This window comes from Taudactylus pleione, unplaced genomic scaffold (assembly GCF_031769625.1).
Source record: "Taudactylus pleione unplaced genomic scaffold, aTauple2 ptg000086l, whole genome shotgun sequence".
Taxonomy (NCBI): domain Eukaryota; kingdom Metazoa; phylum Chordata; class Amphibia; order Anura; family Myobatrachidae; genus Taudactylus; species Taudactylus pleione.
The window spans coordinates 8182666-8204900 of NW_028284488.1; the positions used below are offsets into that span (position 1 = coordinate 8182666).

The 22235-nt window shown below is 42.1% G+C and overlaps 1 protein-coding gene across 1 annotated transcript in view; it reads left to right on the top strand.

Annotated features, from left to right (window-relative positions):
• CHCHD3 (coiled-coil-helix-coiled-coil-helix domain containing 3) overlaps positions 1-22235 on the top strand; it is a 344018-nt gene that overhangs the window by 47293 nt on the left and 274490 nt on the right. The window contains exon 3 of the mRNA XM_088468894.1: positions 19205-19286. Coding sequence (XP_088325020.1) covers positions 19205-19286 — 82 coding nt within the window. The remainder of the gene's footprint in view (positions 1-19204; positions 19287-22235) is intronic.

A 22235-nucleotide genomic window follows, 5' to 3' on the forward strand; every position in this document is an offset into this window, starting at 1 on the left:
TACTTTACCAGAGCTCGGGAGTAGAATCACCATTCATTTAAAAGAGGGAATATAAACATCTTAATAGTTTTGCATTTTATGAGTGTCCATTTTACTGTTTATACTCATGCAGAACTATAGTTTTAAGGAGGTTTACATATAGTGCTTTCTGTTCATTAAACACTTCCAAGCCATCATGACCACAAAAATAATTGTATTACTCTCTTGACAAGCTGTTAAATAGCACGGGGACAAAATTGAATGTTTCACTTGCTGTCACCTTAAATAAATAATAATTTTAATATGGCCCTATTTTACTACCACTGAGATATAAGCTTTGGAACCTTTAAAAATTAAATTTTTATTAAGGTGGTTAATTACTAATGTGGGAATCACAATTCCCTCAACAAGGTTTATGCACACAGACAGAATCCTGGTAGATTAGTTTCGGTGATGCTCAGGTTGTCTGGATTATCAGTTGAATAATGTCTTATCCTACATTTTTAGACTGTCATTTACTTGTTTTAGTACTTGCACATTAGGTGCGTATTTTGTCCATCAGGGATTTGCACCTTTTAGAATGTTAAGCTTATCAGAAAATGCCTGTGTAGTCAAGATCTATGAGAATGGTTAACTTTTTGATGTGGATCTACTATATGCTTATTGAAAACCTTAAGCAAATGTAAAATTCAGCTTATTGTGTTTTTCAATCAGCGGGCAAAGTATTCTTCTCTAGTGGTGAATATTCCCTGCCAATTCATGGTATTTGTCTTCAGTAATGGCTTGCAAGCTTTGCTTCCATGGCCTCAGAATTACTAAATAGGTCTATTTGCAAGATATAGGAGTCTATGTACTAATAATCACTGACCAGCCTCTATTATTATGTATCCATATCACAGGGAATATTTTCATTTTTAATGACATTACCCCTGCTATGTACAAAGGGGAACTTACAGGGACAGCAGTTGCTGTAACCGCTGTCCCTGCGAGTTATGTCCCCAGCAAATTGTAGAAGTCTTTCACAGAAGTGAAGGACTTCTCCGGGGGAAGCTGACACTGCACATGTGCACAGCGTCAGCTTCCGGAGCCGGTCGGGGCTGCGGGGGAGAGATCAAAAGACATTCTCCTGAAGCCTCCATAGGCTTACAGTAGTTTACACCATCTGAAGATGGCTAAACTACCGGAGCTAAACTCCGAAAAGCTTCGCTTTTTGCAGTTTATTACATAGGGGCCAGATCGTGGTCCCCATTGATAATAATGGGGGCTGTGATCTGAAGTGCTAATTAGCACTTTGCCAGAGATTTCTGTGAAATCTCCTACATTGTGCCATTAGTACATAACAACAATACATAAAAAGATGTAGAAACTGCAGTTTCTGCATAATTTTATGTAAAAATCAGCTTGATGCATACAGAAGGGTTGCCTTGATTGCAGGGCTGTAAAATGTTGGTGAGATTTCAGAACTTTGCATTTGTTAGCATATTATGATAATTATACCAACTGAGAGCCTGTAAGTGGGATAATGAAATACAGGATTTCTCGTAATTGTGTCTGGGTGTTTTTCTGGGACCAGTGGTTCTCAACCTCAACCCTCAAATATCCCCAACAGGTCATGTTTTGAGGATTTCTGTCTGCGTAAGTTGGTGGGATAGTACTGACCCAGCAAATAGATTAACTCACCTGTGCAAGATTAAGGAAATCCACAAAACATGACCTGTTGCTGTTTGAGGACTGGAGTTGAAAACCCCTGTTCTAGACTTTAAAAGTGCAACCTCTTTTAAAGGACCTTCTACCCTCTATCATGTTGCTCCATCTATAATTAACTTTAGGGCAGCAGATCTCTCTGGATATTATATATAACCATAAACTGTACAGAGGGCACCTGATCTCCTTATTGGGACACACATACAGCTTCAGATTCCGAACTCTTAAAACATATTACTACACCCCCAATATTCAAGTTCAAACAGCCATTTCTATACAATATACACTCCAACTAGATGTTATCGCCAAGAAAACCACCTGCTGTTCAACATCAATGTAATATACTATACTTATAGCGATTTCAACATTACTGGGACAGGCTGTCATGGATGGATGTCAGTCAATACTCTGTTCTCCAATAAATAATTAGCATCCTTCAGATAACTTGTTGTATTTGTATTAATTAGCTGTAAATAGTGATCAAGATATTGTTCACTAGGCTGTAAACCAATCTACATTCTAAAAGCATGAATTCTGGAGGAGTCATTTGGTCAGACAGTTGTCTGTAAATCTCAGCATGCTAGTCCTTGATATTTGAAAGTCAATCACCCCTTCCTCATCAGCTGGACATATAGCTACACTTTTGTTTATACTCAAAGCCTTGAGTGCCACCCTCTTCTATAGGTCAAATTTGTTATTGTACAGTATTTGTTTTGTTCCCAACATTCATAGTTTGAGAACCTGCTAATCATTGTTATATTTACTCTCCTTGTTAATAAATTATTATGTTATGGCCTCATTTCGAGGTCCACGCTATTGCAGCCGCAATCCTGTCTTTATGCTAATGCCATGACCAATAGTATTCATACAGAGACCCCCACCGGCTATGGCGCTAATCTGCTGCTGTGTGTATTAAAACACACAGCCCTAAAAAGGCACAGATTATCCATCTGAACATGGTCTCTTGTGCCAGTGCAGCTCGACGACCGCGACATGCCCACATCATTTTAGTAATCTTTTTAATAATTTTAAGAATTTAATTTGTTTTACTGTACTTTGGAAATTTGCCTGAAGTTTCCACTTGTTGTTGTTCTTCTAGAATGCTCATTTAAAATGTAAATTAATGGCTTATGAAAACCTTTTCTACACTGGTAACTAATACCTGGATTTCTTCTTCAGGGTCCATAGGCTCCACACGGAGACTTTGGGGTGTAGGTGGTGGATCAGGAATTCTGGCACCATGCAGTTAAAGCTTTTCTGCTCCTAGGATGCACTGGTTCACTCTCCCTATACCCTGCCCCCGAGCCAAAGGCACCTCAGTTTCGTTGGTGCCCGGCCGGAGTTGGTCACCATTACGTTGGGGGCTGCTTAGGCAGCCCTAAGGCTTTTTATTCTACTCTCATCGACCTATCCTCAACCTCAAATCACGCTCCATCATCCTAGCTATGGAGCCTGGGGACTTCATGGTATCTCTGGATATTCAGGCCACGTACCTAGAGGTACCTATAGCGCCCTCACATCAGCGATATCTCAGTTTGCTATACAGCAATACTTAAAATTTCAGGCTCTGCCATTTGGACTATCCACAGCTACATGGGTGTTTTCCAAAATTATGGCAATCATGGCGGCCCATGTATGTGGTCAGGGTGTCCGACTGTTACCATATCTGGACGACTACCTGCTCCTAGCAGGATCCCCAGAAGTGCTTCACCGCCATCTGCAGTTAACCATTGCTTTCCTGCACAAGCACGGATAGTTAATCAACTGGAAAAAGTCCTCCTCCTCACAGAGAGGGATTCATCTGGGAGTCCTGCTGGATTTTCAGGATCAGATAATCTTTCTGACATCAGACAAGATCTCCACACTTCAACTACTAGTGCGCAGATGTCTCAACAGTCACCGGGTGTTGATCCACTCAGCAATGCAGGTTCTGGGATCCATGGTGTCCACCTTTGACATGCTGGAATATGCTCAAGTTCCATTCCAGACCTTTGTAAAGGCTGATCCTCTCCAGGTGGAACGGGTTATCCCTTTGGATCAAAGCTCAGATGATAGAGACAGACGCACCTCTGGAGAGAGCACTATCTTGGTGGCTACAGAAACCAAGGGTTGCCCATTTTGGATCCCGGACTGGGTAATCCCAACAATGGACGCCAGTCTCCGTGGCTGGGGCGCAGTGACCAGTCTGCACTCCTTTTAAGACCACTGGACATCGGTTGAATCAACGCTGTGAAACAAAATGTTGGAACTTCGAACTGTTTACAGGGCCATCAACCTGGCCCAGCACATACTTCATGGAAAACCTATACTGGTTCAGTCTGACAATGCCACACCAGTGGCTTACATCAACCATCAAGGAGGTACTCGAAGTCAGGCAGCAATGACCGAGATATCCCGCATTCTGACAAGGGCCGAGGGTCACATCCCGGACATTTCGCCAGTATTCATTCCGGGGTTCTCAATTGGGAAGTAGACTTCCTCAGCTGTCACAACGTGCATCCCGGGGAATGGTCGCTTCACCAAGAGATGTTTCAACTCCTAGTGAACAAATGGGGTCTCCCAGAGGTGGGCCTCATGGCCTACCGACACAATCACAAACTGTCTGTGTATGGGTCCAGGACAAGAGATGCAGAGGCAACCTTTGTAGACACATTGTCAGTGAAGTGGACCTTCCAGTTTGCATACCTCTTCCCTCCAGTCTCCCTTCTTCCTCGAGTTCTTCAAAAGTTCAAACAAGACGGAGGCACTGTCCTGCTGGTGGCTCCAGCTTGGCCCAGACATCATTGGTATACAGATCTTTAGAGTGTCTCCACCGACACTCCGTTCCTGCTGGCTCAACAACTGGACCTGTTGTCTCAGGGTCCTTGCCTTTACCCGGATCTGGGTCATCTGACTTTGACGGCGTTGCTCTTGAGATATCCCCCCTGAGATCCAAAGGTTTCTCTATTCTCAGAGCGCGTAAGCCAGCCTCTCCTCGGATGTACCACAGAGTGTGGCATACTATTTTCCAATGGTGTAGTACCAGATGCTACGACCACCAGGTGTTTAGGATTTCCAGAGTCCTGGCCATCCTTCAAGCTGGATTGGACCTAGGACTCCACCTGGTCTCACTGTAAGTGCATGTCTCTGCTCTGTTCATTTGGTTCCAGTGTAGACCTGCTCCACTAACTGATATCCACACCTTCCTCCAGGATTTCCTCCGGATTCAACCTCCCTTTGTCCCTCCAGTGACTGCTTGGGATTTGTCAGTAGTTCTTCGTACCTTCCAGGGCCCTCCATTTGAACCCCTGGTTTCTGTGGAATTCAAGTGCTTAACAGCGAAGACTTTTTTTTTTTTCTTCTGGCTATATGTCAGCCAGAAGAGTGTCAGATTTAGGGGTGCTCTCCTGTCATTCCCCATTTCTATTTTTCCACCAGGACAGGGCAGTACTTAGGACTCGACCTGCGTTCCTTCCAAAAGTTATTAGTTTCCACATGAATGAGGAAATTGTAGTCCCGGCCTTTCAATCACCAGACCTCTCGGCAGGTAAGGCCTCCTTTGATGTGGTCCGTGCCCTCAAGACATGTGGAACGTACCAGTTCCCTTTGGAACTCAGATTCCTTATTTGTGCTCTATCGATTTGACAAGAAGGGATGGCCTGCCAACAAACATTGGCTAGATGGCTTTGCATGACTATCTCACAGGCTTACACACAGGCAGGCCTTCCTGTACCGGCTACGGTTACTACTTATTCTACTCGTTCTGTGGGTCCTTCATGGGCGCTCGCCATGGCACCTCAACTAAGCAGCTTTGTGAGGCGGCCATGTGATCATCTGTCCATACCTTTCTGAGGTTCTATACCTTTGATACTTGAGCTTCTCAGGATGCTTCCTTTGGGCGCCGGATTCTCTTCTCAGAGCAGGAGCGTCCCCGCCCTTAAAGGACTGCTTTGGGACATCCCCAAGGTCTGCCTGTGGAGCCTCTGGACTCTGGAGAAGAAAATAAGAGTTATGGTAAGAACTTACTTTGTCAACTCTTTCTTTGAAGTCCATAGGATCCACAGGGCACCCACCCTAACGTACCTGGCTTCTTATGGGCTATGTTTCTGGTCACCGGTTTCCCGTCTCCTTCTCTGTGAGAGTGTGATTCTTGTGTGTACCAGTCTTCCTTCTCTTTTATCCTCCTCCGGCCTTTGGCTTGTCACAAACTGAGGTGCCCTTTGCTCGGAGGCGGGGTGTAGGGAGAGTGAACCAGTGCATCCTGGGAGCTGAAAAGCTTTAACTGTGTGGTGCCTGGATTCCTGATCCACTACCTACATCCCAAGGTCTTCATTTGGACCCTATGGATATCGAAGAAAGACAGTTTTATATTAACAGTACAATATAACACAAATTTGTAACATAATTGATCACTGCACTCTTTGTGTGTATGATACAATAGGAAATATACTCTGAGATTCATAAATGTTCTGACCGAACAAAAAAATTACTTAAAGTCATAGCCTGCTACAAAATAACACAAAATTGGATAATTTAAGATAACAGCACAAGTACTTTGTTGCAAAACTGTTTTCTGCTTCTACAGTCTGGCATCTTTGGACATTTAAATTCAACAAGATTCCTGAAGAATGTTTGTCCATTGTGTTCTGTAAAGCATGAAAAAAGTGTCCTGACTTGAGTGGCCGTGGGCTCCAACACTCGTTTCTTCCCACAATCCTTTTGAAATGTTTTTTTTGGATTCTTGTCTTGTTTGAATTTTTTGGGGAATGTTCTTTTTTCGCAATGGTAGCATTTGTTTATCTAACATTTCTCTAAACAAACTGATCCATGATACCTTATACATGGTTTAGAGGACTGGCAACCCTTGCTACAGAAACACCCACACAGCATGATGATGTGCCCCCTTCATGTATCACAGTGGGTACCTGGTACTTTGCATTTTATGTTTATTTTTTTTAGGGCAATGGAAATACTCTATTCCGTCAGAGGACACCAGATTAACTTTGCTCTGGTCACTCCATAAACACCTAGGACCATTCAATGGCCATCCATTTGAAGTGCTGCTTGTCTAAAGCAACCCATGCTCTCCTATTCATGGCACTGATGGAGGACTTGTTGCTTAGACTGTGACCCAGTACGCCGTAATCCTTCAGTCGATGCATTACATTTGAAACATGGACATCTACTTTATCATTTTCCCATAAATCTTGAGTTAATTGTCGCAGACTAGAGTAATCAGCTACCGAGTTAATTGTAATCATTTAAGTCTTCCCTGGTTTTGGTTTTCCAGAGGAGGCCTTGATGTGGCATGTTGACATGGCACCGGGGCCCTCTGGAGATGATTCCAAACAATGACTGTTTGATGCGAGATGCTAAATTTGCGTGCAATGCTTGCTTGAATATGTCCTTGACTTACAACATGTATGACAGCCCCTCTCTCATGTTTGCCTAGTATTCTTTTCTGCGCCTCCTCACCGTACCTATCAGAGGATTCCATGACACAGTCTGAAGACTTTTGAACCATTCAAGGTTTTGTTGTGATTAAAACCATTCTTGCCAATGTCTCGTAAAGTCCCTGTGCTGAGGTGATGTGTGTACTTCTGATATGCTTTTGTGTGTCAATTCAGACGATTGTACAACTGCTACCTCTAAAACTCTAAACACAATCGGTCAAAAAACTTTTGAACTGTATTGTATCTCTACAGCTGGTTTTATCAGTTGTTCTTTACCTCTGTGCTGTATTTTTTCATTGCAGTTTTCAGTTGGCCATAAACTCCACAATAGTGCAGCCGACCAGCAGATATGGAAGAGAGGAGGAGCGACCACATGATAATTGGTCTGCCTCCATACACTGCACAATGTACAGAGGTGATCTCCATTCGCTGCTAGGAATCGGCTAAATGTCAGTCACTTGAATCAGACAGGTGTAATAACCAAACCGAGTGATCCACAACATTTTTCTTCGGTTTTCAGGACATGGGGCTAATTCAATTGTTTTTGCCTGTGGCTAATGGTGCTGAGCACGCGACAGAGCAATTCAATTGCTGCTCTCTTCGGGCGCGTACAGCCCCGGGAACACACATTTCTGTGTGAAATGTGGGCAATAAGTCAGCATTTTAGGCGCCCAAACAGGAATTTGGGTGCCAAAAGCAGGACTAGACCGGTTTAGCCATTTTACGTGGCTAAACCCTGTCTATGCAATATTCATGGGCACCCAAAAAATATTAAATATCGCACCACAATCTCCTGTCACTTTAGACTACATTACTATAGAGTGCGATAAAATCAAATCGCCCACTCTGAATGATAATCATTCAAACCATTTGTGATTTACAGGATTGTCAGGCAGTGCATGTTCAGGTTTAGTCTAATACCTACTGCTCTTTCAAATATAATATTATCTTCCATTGATAGTATTTTTTATTGTGCTTTCATTGCACAAATGATTGAACCCCCACCCAATACTGATGCTTCAGTTTAGCATTTAACCACTTTGCTGTGGATGAGGAGTAGGACTCATCGTCCACAAATACATTAAAACTGCGGACGCAAAGTTTCCATTAATTCAGGGGCACTGACAATTGAAGGTGGGAAAACACCCAGCAGCAAGAGGTTTAAAACAACCAACCTCTTTTGTCCATTTTTCCACAGATTCCTGTGTTTAAGGTCCTCTCAGTAAATACTGTAGTCACAATGGATTTGTGGCTCTGTCAGTGGTCTGTTCCACAAATGCAGTTTGTTACTGGGAGATGGTGGTAGAGGAACTGAAGGTGCAATTTAGTCCCCTGGTAAGGACATGATGTACATTTTTATGTGCATAATTTACAGTTCACTTCATGCAGTCCTGTGTTTGCTGTTTGTTAAGTGTGGAAACTGTCAACCTTTTCCGTTGATTCCTTATGGAAAATACATCTGTCGAATAAATGATAGCATTTCCCTTAATTTTACTTGGCAAACAGAATTTTTAATTTGCACAGATTGAATTAATGGGATTATGCTTTTAGCTGTTTTTCATATTATGTTCTCTGAGGTCTAAAACTCTTGAAATTATTTGTCGTAGACCTCTAGGGATTAAGAGTAATGCTTCTATATATTAGGGAAATTAAATTACACGTGATGGCAGCATTGTAATGGTATATCTGCAAATTTCATTTTTGATCTTGAAATTAAATGTCAGTACCATGTGCAAGGTGGTTTGTGTTGAGCTAGATGGTTTGAATTGGATTGAATGGATCATATTGACATTGGATATTTCACACTTAAATTTTATATAAAAGGTTATGACAGTAATGGACATTAATTTAACTAAATCTGTCCCACGGATTGTCTATCCCTTCCACTTAGTGATTATACTAAGCAAATGTAAGCATACTAATTTTTTTATTTTATCACTTTAGAATTGGCAAAGTGGCTTGGTTTGGTACATGTGCCTAACTTCTGAGCGATTGTCTTTTACTCCCCTATGTAATGCTGATGCAGTACAGATTAGTTGCAGAACACAGGTCATTACCACTTAATGTCACTGAAAGCAAAACTGGCATACTAATCTTTTCTATGAGCTTTGTTAATTTAAATAACATATCTCTGTACAACATTTTTTTTCTTTTTTATGGGATCTTGGGTTCAAACAAAACAATGACAACATTAACCAAACAGACAAGCGGTAAGGGAAAGCTTTGCTATTTTCACGTTTACGGTTCCTAGATGTCATAATGTGTAGCATCACTGTTTGTCTATTGTGCCATATTAATTATTTATATCCGCAATGTGTGAGCCTGCTGGCAGTGTGTGAGCTCTATTCATATATCCCAAATCTTGTCAAATTTCGTTATGTAACCTGTGTGTGTGTGTGTGTGTGTGTGTGTGTGTCTATGTATTTTTCTAATATTCTTCAATTACTAAGACTTTCTACAACAAACAAAATGATTGTGATGGATGTTTCCAGTGTTTGGCCAAGCGAAGTCATGCATAAACCATTGTATGCATTAGTAGCAATTAGGTAGGTCTGGATATAGCCATATCTTCATTTTAAGCTGAGTCTAGGGGAAAAGGGTAGTAGCCTTTCAAGAACTGTGTTGTGTAAATCTATCAATGAATGATCATGCTGTTTCAAATAGGATGTATCAATTTATCTGCTTCAACAAAATATCTTTCACATATTGAATTGATATATATATATATATATATATATATATATCATTTTGCAGCTATGTACCAAATTCTCTCTCTCTCTCTCTCTCTCTCTCTCTCTCTCTCTCTCTCTCTCTCTCTCTCTCTCTCTCTCTCTCTCTCTCTCTCTCTCTCTCTCTCTCTATCTATATATATATATATATATATATATATATACACACATGTGTGTAAGCTGTACTAATTGGTTTCTGATATTTATAGTTGGGTTTTGGGGAAGCTCAATAACCTCTTACTGCACTTAAAGAGCCATCTTCAAAGTGTTTTTTGTTTTAAAGCAACCACACATATGTAATGGGCAGAAACTACATTTGCTTGGGCAACTAGAATTGAGCTTTCATACTTGGCACATTTAATGTTATAATTCTTTTGTTATGATATTTAGTCTATTCCAGAGGTTCCCAAACTTATTCGACAAGGCACATTAACAGTCCAGGTTTTAAGGATATCCATGCTTGACTACAGGTGACTTAATTAGTACCTCAGTCAATTTGATTTAATCACTTGTGCTCAGACATTGATATTTCTAAAATCTGAACTGTTGGGGTGCCTTGAGGAACGTGCTTGGGAACCTCTGGTCTATTCAGTAAATCTGTAGAGAAAAGAATAGTTAATGCATGCACTTATGACTAAAAGTATTATGTTGTTAAATAAAAGGTTAATCCTGGTTGTAAATATAACAAACATTTCAAATTTTGTATAATCAAATGTGTGTTCAACACATTAGACATTTTCATATATCCATCAATCTTCTTGTTCCATGTGTTACAATTTACGTGGGTAGCCAAAGGATCTAATACTCTGACTGGAGCACATGTAATAGAAGTTAAAAACCCGTCTACATGGAACAGTCTGGTCCCTCCAGCTGATAGAAAATCTGTATTATTTCATAATGAGTAATATATATAGAGAAATAGTTAGGGTCCCAAACTGATTTATATGACTCTTTCCAGACTCTTAAGATATTCCTTTTATTAATGTAGTTTGTTTGTGAATAGGATAGTATTGGATCCTTTATGCCGGGTTTCCAAGTTATGTAATGATCCCACTATTTGTCCTTTTAATACCAATGCCTCTTTTGCAGCCATATGCGTGCTGAACTGGACTGTTAATTATAGGTTGGTCAACAATCATTTTCTCCCAAGGGTTTTGATGGGTGTTCTAATTATACACTTTATTAGTTTGGCTAGACTTTGTAATCCAAATGCTGAATCCAAATAAGCAGTTAGATTTTTCCTATTGGGCTCAGTTTCCTTTCCTCGACATGTTTATTTTACTTATTTACAATTATGACGGGATAAAAACTATATATATAAAAATCACTTACCCCCAAACCCCTCACCCTCCCTCCCCCCCCCAAAGAAAAAATAGTTGCATGTGATACGTTTGAAAATAGATCATATGTACATCATCTACACCAGGGCTGGGGAACCTTTTTTCTGCCGAGGGCCATTTTGATATATTTAACGTTATTTGCTGGCCTGGTGCAGGCCATGCCCCCTCCGTTTGATGTCACACAGGGGCGGGGCTGCAATCGACGGTGATTACAGCAATGCACAGAGCATCCTGAGGATACTCCGGGGAGCTGTAAGGGCAGCCCTGTGACCATCTGAAGCGTAATAAGGACGCTTTAAGTGGCACTGCTGCATAGCTTCTGGCTGCATTGTGCCACTCTTGGCACCCTGCTAGCCAAATGAGGCTAGCAGAAAAAAGCTCAGAGGGCCAGACCAAATGATTCCGGGGGCCTTATACGGCCCCCGGGCCTGAGGTTCCCCATCCCTGATCTACAGATTCACTAGACCTTTACCAACAAGCAAAAAAGTTAGAATAATCAGTTTTGTGAAATAAAGTCTTTATTCTAAAGTCTAAGAATACATTTTTGAAATGATAAATCACTCAACATAATTAGTTCTTGTTTATATGACATCTTAATGTAAAGCAAAAATATCCACACATTACCCTGAATTTTGATAATCAGAAAATTGCATCTCAGATGACAAGGAGTCAGGATACTGCCATATTTGGACGACCTCCTGATATTCGCACAATCTTAGGAGATGTTACAATGTCATCTACAAGAGCACGACTGGATAATAAATTGGAAAAAGTCCTCTCTTTCTCCAACCCAGTAGATTTTGCACTTGGGGGTGCTGCTGGTTTCTCTGGGACAGAGGATTCTTCGACCAGAGGACAAGATTGTGGCCCTACAGTCTCGTGTGCGCAGTCTTCTCTGCAAGCAAAGAGTGTCAGTACACTTGGTTATGCAGGTGCTGGGCTCCATGGTATCTACATTCGACATGGTAACTTATGCCCAGTTCCACTCCAGGTCCCTGCAGAACTGGTTTCTGGCTCCTTGGGATGGCCAGTATCATCGGATAAAGTCTCAGATGATCCGCATCTCACAAGATCAATTGATTGGCCAATATATCGTTACCTGATCGGCGGGTGTGTACCAGCGATATGTCTGTGAATGACGTCGTTCAGACATATCGTGTCGGCTCTGCTGCACAGCAGATGCCCAATATATCTGCAGATATATTTGTGCATCGTTGTGTGTGTGGCCGACCAGCCAATGTGTGATAGGTTGGCCGTTCAGCATGTCACCTGGAATGGGCCGGGTTGTTATAATAATCATTCTGAAGTCCACGTGGGAATAGCAGCAACTTCTGTACTGCAATGTGTGTCAGTGTGGGACAAGAGATTCTGTGCGGTCTACTGGAGCTATGTCAGATGAGTAGACTACAGACAGGGAGACCGGGACAGTGTTGGAGGGAAGGCAGATGTCGGGAAGCCCGGAGGAAGCAGTCAGCGGTAGCCCCGGCCAGTGTGCGATGGGACCTGTGGGGTAGGCGGGAGGCATGGTAAGAGGGAGCCAATAGTAGGAGCCCAGACCAGAGGGAGCAGTGAATGATGTGCAGGAGCCACAAGCTTGTGCTCTGCACCCTGCCAGCGGGAGCCGTCCGTGACCTGGGGGAAGGGTGTGGGTTGCCGGTGTAAGAGCTATGACTTGGGGAGGACGGGAGGGGTGTGCCGCTGTCAGAGCTGTGACTTTGGGAGGGAGGGAGGAGTGTGTCGCTGTCAGAGCTGTGACTTTTTGAGTGAGGAGTGTGCTGCTGTCGGAGCTGTGACTTGGGGAGGAGTGTGCCGCTGTCAGAGCTGTAACTTGGTGAAGGGGGGAGGGGTGTGTGGGTGCCGCTGTGCGAGCTGTGACTTGGGGAGGGGGGTGTGTGGGTACCACTGTCTGAGCTGTGATTTGGGGAGGGGTGTGTGTATGTGTGCGGGTCCGGACCTGTGACCAGGGGAGAGGAATGCCGTGACCATTAGGTCAGAAGGAGATGAAAGCAGGTTCCCCAGCCAACAAAAATAAATCGATTTGGGCCGTTGTGTTCAATGTACTGTGGGGTCCGGTGTGTGCAATGTACTGTGGGGGCTTGGGATCATGGCAGCAACACGCAGCGGGCCCTGTTGGAGGCTTCAATGTAGTGGTAACATTAGATCAGGGCTTCTCTTGGGAACAAATTCTACTCAGAGTAGCAGCTCCTTCAGGCCGAGCACACAGTGATACCAACGTTGAGAGGATGAGAGGTATTACAGGGTGTAGGGAGAGCTGGGTGTATGTGTGCAGGGGGAGCAGGGTCAGGAGCACTGGGTGTATGTGTGTTGGGGTAGCAGGGACAAGAGTGTCAGGTGTATTGTGTAGAGGGAGCAAGGGCAGTAGCATCGGGTGTACACTGTGTTTCGGGGGACCAGGCAATGCTGGATGAATGTGTGTTGGGGAGCTGTATATGTGTAGGGTGAGCTCCAGGTGTATATGTGTAGGGGTGGTAGGAATGGGAGAACTGGGTGTATGTGTGTAGGGAGAGCAGGGAAAGTAATGTTTTCCTCTTATGGTTACCTGTGCCTGAATTATGTGAAGTTTGTTTTTAGGAGACATTTGTTTTTTTGCCTTTCGATTTACATCTTACATAGAGTGTGAGGGGACCTAGTGATCTGCAGTCAAACAAGCAGTGCATGCTGATTGAAGCCCTCTTTAATAACCTAGCGGTACTCACCATTGCAGTCAATGGTGGGAACTGTTCATTGTCTGATAGAGGTGGAGGCTCGCCTCTCTAAACCAGTGAACGCTCAGCCCAGGCCTAAGAGAAATGCAGCGGGTAAGCTGTCATTCGGAAAGTACCGTTCTTAGAGGGCGGTACTTATGTTTGTGGGTCGAGAGATAGCGCTTTTTATGTTTTAAGAAGACGGTGGATGCCTACATGGAGCAAAGAGGACATGATCTACGCTAGGAATAGGTGAGTATGGACTTTTTAAAAAAAAAATTTAACAGGTGTCACGGATTCTACTGGACAAGGGTACGTGAATTTCTATAGGGATTCTAGGTAAGTATGTGTGAATGTGAGTGTGCATGTATGTTTTAATAAAATAAACAGAAGACACACCGTGTCAGTATAATTTTAATATTTCTTTTGCAGGTGAACTACAGGTCCCAGCCAGCCCTTAATGCCCCACATGCTGGTACTTGTGGTATTCCAAGTACCAGCATGTGGGGGAGGCTTGCTGGGACCTGTAGTTCTCCAACCAAACACAATATTAGTACATCTCCAGGAGTGTAGTGGATAGCCCCGGGCTATCAGCCCAGGCCTTGGGTGCCCCGGAGACTCCCCAGGGATTCCCGGCCTTGGCTGACTAGTGATCAGGTGTAATGCTTTGGCCAGAGGACCTGGTGAAAGGGTTCCCCTGGCTGTGGCATTACACCCCAGCTAGAAAGAGTCCGATGCTGGTTATGGAAAATACAGGGACCCCTACTCCATTTTGTCCCCTGTATTTTCAAAACCAGGACTGGCTCACTGAGCCCAGTACTGGTTGTGCAAAATACACGAGACCGTCTTTTGTCCCCTATATTTACACAACCAGCACTGGCTCCAAAAAGTCCAGTGCTGGTTGTACTTTTAAGGGATGACTCCACGTAATTTTTTTTTTTTTTTCTTAGATCACTTTACAAGCTTTTTAGACATAGATGTATGTACGGACCTCTCTAATCTGTGTATGTATCTGTGTCATGGAACAGCCCAGTACTTAAATTGGGACAGAAATTTTGAAGATTGTTGACAGGTGTTTTGGCAAGCAAACGATATATGATCTAACAATTTTGAAATTGTCAACTATGCACAGTATAGTGTTTGGTCGTTGGTAAGATTGCTCAGTGTGTATGCACGTTATCATATGTCGGGGAGTTCCAGGGAAATCGGTGAACATTATTGCATCATTTGCAAGTCGTCTACTGTGTACCCAACTTTACAATTTGGAAATTGTTAACAACGCATAGTATATTGTTTGGTCGTTGGTAAGATTCCTCAGTGTGTATGTACGATATCTTATGTCCAGGAGTTCCAGGGAAATCGTTGACTATATTGCATCATTTCCAAGTCGTCTACTGTGTACCCAGCTTTAGGGGAGCAGGGACAGGAGCGCCAGGTGTACAGTATGTGTGTTAAGGGAGCAGAGACTGAGAAAAAAAGGCCTATTTCCTTTTCCTGTGTGCTCTTTAGAACGCCAGCCCATTATGTAAATTGCAGGAAGATATGGCCTATTTCACAACAGATACACCTTTTAGATGACCATGACGGTTGGTCAGTGTGTATGAACAACCACCATCTGCAGATATATCTTTCAGGTGTGTACCCAGCATTAGTTTCTTACAAGCAATTATTTGGCATGTACATATTGTGATAGGATCACTGATAAAGTGGTCTGTGACAGGGACATTTATCCCAAATTCCTGTCTTATGTGTTGTAAATCCCCAGGAGAAAGTCTGCAGTGTAGCAGGCTTGAGTTTCGGCTTTTTGAAAAGCCGGTTTGGGACCTGGGGGTTGTGGGTGAGAGGAGAGGGAGGGCTCCACCCACGGCCACTCCAGGTTTTGGGTCTCGCAGCCTGGTAACAGGCTTGTTAGTTTTCCACCTGAGAGTGGCCAATATAAGCCTAGTGTGTTTAGGGCTGAGTGTCTCACCTGGGAGAGCAGACAGGGAGTTTGCTCAGAGACACTGGAAAACCTAACTGTGAGTGTTGTGCTGTGCCTTTGTTGCTGGTGAGGGCATTAGGCCCTGCCAGGTTCTGGTAGTGAGGGAACTACCTGTGTAGTTAGTGCCCCGACAGGGCTAGGATTTGTGTTTTGTTTTCTTTATGTTATTTCTGACATTGTACAATAAAGACTGGCGCCGACCAGCTTGTACTCGCATCCAGACTGGTGTGCTGCTTCCCTGCTGCTGTGTGTGTGTGTATGGAAGGAGTCCCCTACCCAGGAGAGGGACCTCCTAATCTGACTGTGTCACAATATGTTTATTTGATATTACTGTATATAGTCCTGTGTCAGATCAAACTATATATTTTCAATATACAGTATACCAGTCTTAGGTTCAAGAGAGCCTACAAGTATGAATTCCCTATTTCCCATTCATCCCCTGTGGTGATAACTACACAATCTACAACACAATAGACTGGCTCATTCCTTTTGGCGGGCAAACATTTTGCCATCAACAACATCCTCTGAAACTTAACATACACTCATTTGGTTAGCTGATAATTTAAACATATACACAGTGGATCATCTGTCTATAGATCATTACACATTACCAATATGATTGTTAATATGTCCATTCCGATATGAAATGGACTTTATCATTACAGGGAGTTAAATATCTTGCAAGTAAAGGCACCACAAACACCAGGCAGGCAAATTTATATAGTGACCACTGTGGTTATTTTCCCTTTATGACAAGCCTTTCTACGATTTGATGTACATATATTGTTTCTTGTGCCGGTGATTGCTGCGCGAGCACACAGATATATGTGTAAAGGTTATGTTTACTGGTTATTATAGCTGCTGCGTCCGGTATCCCGGTGCATCGGCCATGTGACATCTTGTTGTGATTATGTGTTGCCATGGCACTTATGTCCGCTGCGGCATGGTTGTCCAGTGGATTCTGGGTATCATGGCGCCACAACTATGTGATGGCTCGCATTGATTGTGTTTCCTTACTCAGCAATTTCCAGTATTGTGACACTGCGATCAGGTGATGGTCTGTTGTTATGCATTGCCATGGCACCCGCTCCTTCTGGAGTAGCTGGTACCAGATTTTTAGCTACACTATGTCTCGGTGTAAAGCATTATGATCATTGGTCAGCCTACATACAGTGGGGCAAAAAAGTATTTGCACAGCCACAGATTGTGCAAGTTGTTGCACTTTAAAAGATGAGAGAGGTCTGTAATTTCCATCATAGGTACACTTTAACTGTGAGAGACAGAATCTGAACAAAAAATTCCGGAAATCACATTGTATGATTTTTAAACAATTTATTTGTATATTCTTACGGAAAATAAATATTTGGACACCTACCAACCAGCAAGAAATCTGGCTTTCACAGACCTGTTACTTCTTTAGGAAGCTCATCTCTGCACCACTCGTTACCTGTATGAACTGGTTAACTGTATAAAAGTCACCTGTCCACACCCTCAAACAGTCAGACTGCAACCTCTCCACCATGGCCAAGACTAGAGAGCTGTCTAAGGACACCCTGATGAGCTACTCGACAGTAGGCAAGCAGCTTGTGAGTAGAGATCAACTGTTGGCGCAATTATTAAAAAATGTAAGAAATAAAAGATCACTGACAATCTCCCTCGACCAGGGGCTCCATGCAAGATCTCACCTCGTGGGGTATCAAAGATAAAGATCTTGAGAACGGATGAGAGATCAGTCCAGAACCACACGGGGTTACCTGGTCAATGACCTCAAGAGAGCTGGGACTACAGTCACAAAGGTTACCATTAGTAACACTACGTCATCATGGATTCAAATCCTGCAGCGCCCGAAAGGTCCCCCTGCTTAAGCCAGCACATGTACAGGCCTGTCTAAAGTTTGTCCGTGACCATCTGGCTGATCCAGAGGAGGATTGGGAGAATGTCATGTGGTCAGATGAGACCAAAATAAAACTTTTTGGTATAAACTCCACAAGCCGTGTTTGGAAGGAAAAGAATGATGAGTGACATCCCAAAAACACCATACCCACTGTGAAGCATGGGGGTGGAAACATCATGCTTTGGGGATGCTTTTCTGCAAAGGGGACAGGACGACTGATCCGTATTACGGAGAGGATGAATGGGGCCATGTATCGTGACATTTTGGGGAAAAACCTCCTTCCCTCAGTAAGAGCATTGAAGATGCAACGTCGCTGGGTCTTCCAGCATGACATTGACCCCAAACACACCGCCTCGGCAACTAAGTAGTGGCTCCGTAAGAAGCATTTCAAGGTCCTGGATTGGCCTAGCCAGTCTCCAGACCTCAACCCAATAGAAAATCTGTGGAGGGAGTTGAAACTCCGTGTTGCCCGGCGACAGCCCCAAAACATGACACATCTAGAGAATATCTGCATTGAAGAGTGGCCTAAAATACCTGTTGCAGTGTGTGCAAACCTGATCAAGAACTACAGGAAATGTTTGACCTCTGTAATTGCCAACCGAGGTTACTTTACAAAGTATTGAGTTTAACTTTTTGATTGTCCAAATATTTATTTACAAATTATTTACAAGAATATACAAATTATTTAAACATCATACAATGTGATTTCCAGAATGTTTTGTTCTGTTTCTGTCTCTCACAGTTGAAGTGTACCTATGATGGAAATTACAGACCTCTCTCATCTTTTAAAGTGCAACAACTTGCACAATCGGTGTCTGTCCTTTTTTGATCCACTGTATATACCTCAGCTTTGTATTAGATAAGCACATTCATTTTTTACTTGATGATTGCCTAGAGAATATATTCTTTTATTCAGTGATGAAATGCTGTGGCTTCTGGTTTGTTACTATCAGTTTTTAGATTGATTGAATTATCAACAGGTCTTCTACTTTGTTACAAGAGTGATTGGCTTGTGGGCTCACATGACCCACTATAGTTCCTATATATATCAGGTCAGAATTTAAAATGAATGTCCTTGAGGAAGGTGCATCTTCAGCATTGAAGCGACTGTTGTCTGGCTGCTATGCCTTTTGATGACTACTGCTGCAGAGATAGCAGAATCCATCATGATGATTTGATGGCCTCAGTGATGAGTAACTTTTTATTATCATGTATGTTTCAGTAAACTAAATATTTTTTCTAAGATTTTGAGTGCCGGCCTCTTGTAATTTTGCTTGACTGTAATTTGGAATTAACACCTATTTTTAATGAAGATTGTGTGTGCAAGTCTTGTTGATTGGTTTGTATCTATATTTATATAAAAACATTTTAACATGCTTTAGCTGTGCATGTTCCATGCAAAACCGTTCTAATCCTACTTTTCTACTCATTCTTTTTTAGTTAATGAAGATGAACTCAGAAGAAAAATTGCAGAAGAACTGGCTCTAGAGCAAGCAAGGAGGGAGTCGGAGAATCAAAAAAGGTTTGTTTGACTGTTACTTGTGTTAGAAATGTATCATTGGATTTAATTCGTACATTTGTACTGTAGAGTTGGCGAGTAAACTGTTTTTTTTTTTTTTATTATTGTATAAATTATGTTTAAAACAAGTGCATTAATATCTTATTAAGGAATTGGTATGATATAACGGCTGCCGCATGGCCGGGAGTTCGAACCCCGGCAGCGGCAGCCCGACAAAACAGCAGAGCCCGGCAGCGGAAGCCCGATTAACGCTAGAAATTCCGATCGTGGTAAGTTAAGTAACTGCTAATCTAACCTAACCCCCCTAACCCTCCTTAGGGGTGCCTAACCCTAAGTCCCCCCCGGGGGTGCCTAACCCTCCTGGGGGGGTGCCTAGCCCTAAGTCCCCCCAGGGTGCCCTCAACCTAACCCTCCCCCCCCCCCCTCCCGCGGCTGTCCACTCGCGGCGCCCGTCATCTGTTCGATCGGGATGCCGGGCACCTGTCTCCCGGCGTCGGGGAAATGACTGGCGTCTAGATATAGACGCCGGTCATTTATCCCACGGCGGGATAAAGCAGTCGGGAAGCCGGCTGCCGGAATCTTCCCGATTGTATACCCTTATTAAGGCTTCAACATTTTTTATTTTATTTTTTGAAGCATTATTTTTTTTAATGTTAAAATAGAGTGCCAAATCGAAAATATAATGTACTTATTTTAGTGTAGTACAGCACTTGTACTGTATGTAAAACGTCCCACTGAGTGTAAATTTGGGGTATTGTTACATACACTATATGGGCACATTTGTGTGAATAGGAATAATTTATCTGTCCATACATTTTGTTTTCGATGAATAAACTTGAAAGGTACATTTTTATTTTACTTTCCGAAATACACTTGCAGAAATATTGAAGTTTGCATTATTTCAAATAACACCCAGCTATTATTCATCAAGCAATCAAAGCAGCCGTCAGAGAGACAATTGGATCAACAAGATGCAACTAGATCAATCAATAACTTGACTTTATTTGTAATTGCAAATGTTGTTTTTTCTGAAATTCATGTTTATAGTTTACAAAGGGAGATTTAACAGTCTGCACTCTACTCCATGGAGAGTTGAGTCAGTGTATTGTAGCAATGTAAAAGATCAATGCAGTGATTTGTGCTTCTGTATACTTGTGTTACAATGTATGTTCCATCTGTGACAATCAGGCACTGTTAGGTAAGCTTATAGATTGCAGTACATAGAACCTGTTCTGACAGCAGGAATGGAAATTAATTGCAGACAGTACAAAATTGGGAAAAAAAAAATTCCATCCTTGGGTAAGTTTTTTTATTTTTTATTTTTTTTAAATATATAAACCTAATTAGTATGTTGGTGACCTTCTAATTGTGGAACAGGCTTTAATGTAATCCTGCAGTGGCGGCACTAAAAGGGTTAATAGTCTATCATGAAAATAGCATAAACAGAATTGATAAATGTGGACATACGTTAGTTTTGAGAAATTCCTTTCAATTAAATAGTTGTATCAAGCCAATCGGCGATTTCACATTGCCCCGTATCCAAGCCCCATAGTTCCTTTGTTCAACAACCCTGATTTTCTACCAGCCTGTTTCCCCGCTTCCTTTAGGCACTGGCAGGATAAAGGGATTAGGGTCTTGAACGATATTACCCATGATTCAATATTCCCTACATTTGCAGACATACAAACCAATTTTAACATTCCACATAAACACTTTTATCAATATATACAGCTAAGACACTTTCATTCCATCATGAAAAATCGGCTTATTAATAGATCATTAACCATCTGCGAATCATTATCCCTTCGTGGCACCAGTTCTAAGGGTCTTATCTCGACGTTATACTCAAGTTTCACGATCTGACACTGATTTAAAAGACCCACATGAATTAGCCTGGGAGGCGGATATAGATGAAACTCTAGATATTGAGGATTGGACAGATATTTTTGTTAATGTAGCTTCTAGCTCTATATGTGTCCGCATAAAAGACAATGCTTCTAAACTTTTCTATAGATGGTACTATGTTCCATCAAGACTGCATAAAATGTTCCCTGATACGTCAAATTTGTGTTGGAGATGTGGCACTGATATTGGGACTTTTTTACACACTTGGTGGTCCTGTCCAAAACTTGTCTTTTTGGGATGAAATTAGATCTCTCCTTCACACCTTGGTCGGATTATATATCCCGTTTAATCCTCAATATTTTTTTACTGCCTCTTTCTGCCCCAGATACCACTCATCACCAACACAAACTTATTAGACATGTTATTCGGCTGCTATCGCTAGTATCGCAACAATGTGGAAAACATCCAAAGTCCCTACGATACATGAGATCATAGCTAAGGTATGGCACGTATATTCTTTGGCGTATATGACAAGCATATTGCATAATTCCTCCAAAAGTTTTACTAAAGTATGGGATCCATGGACCTCGAATTTTCAAATACCCTCAGCATTCCCATAAAGGGCTTCTACAGATACAGATAGAATTGTACAACAATCCAGTCGGGTTTACGTCTTTGTTCTCCAATGTTTTTTTTTTTTTTTCTCCTCCTCTATGTGGTCTGCCACACCACGCTTTCCTTTCTATTTATTTTGTTTTCTATTTTTCTTTGAAAATAGTATGTATAACAAAATTTAGTACACGAGATGTCAATTTTGTATTCTGTTATTTAGAGCCTTTCTGTAGGCTCCATTGTATTTTTTATTCTTTTTTTATCTATTGAATAAATAATAATAATAAAAAAAAAAAAAAAAAAAGAGAAATAGTTGTATCAAACATCTGGGGATTCATTTATTGATCAGTGGCTTTTTGAAACAGTCTATTTTCTGTTGTTTTGTCATGGCTTTTTTAAGAAAAAAAATGCTATACATGCTGTGTATTGCGGTTTATGGAAAAGAAAAAAGGTAAACAATGTAGTTCTTTTATATAATACAATCACCTTGATGTT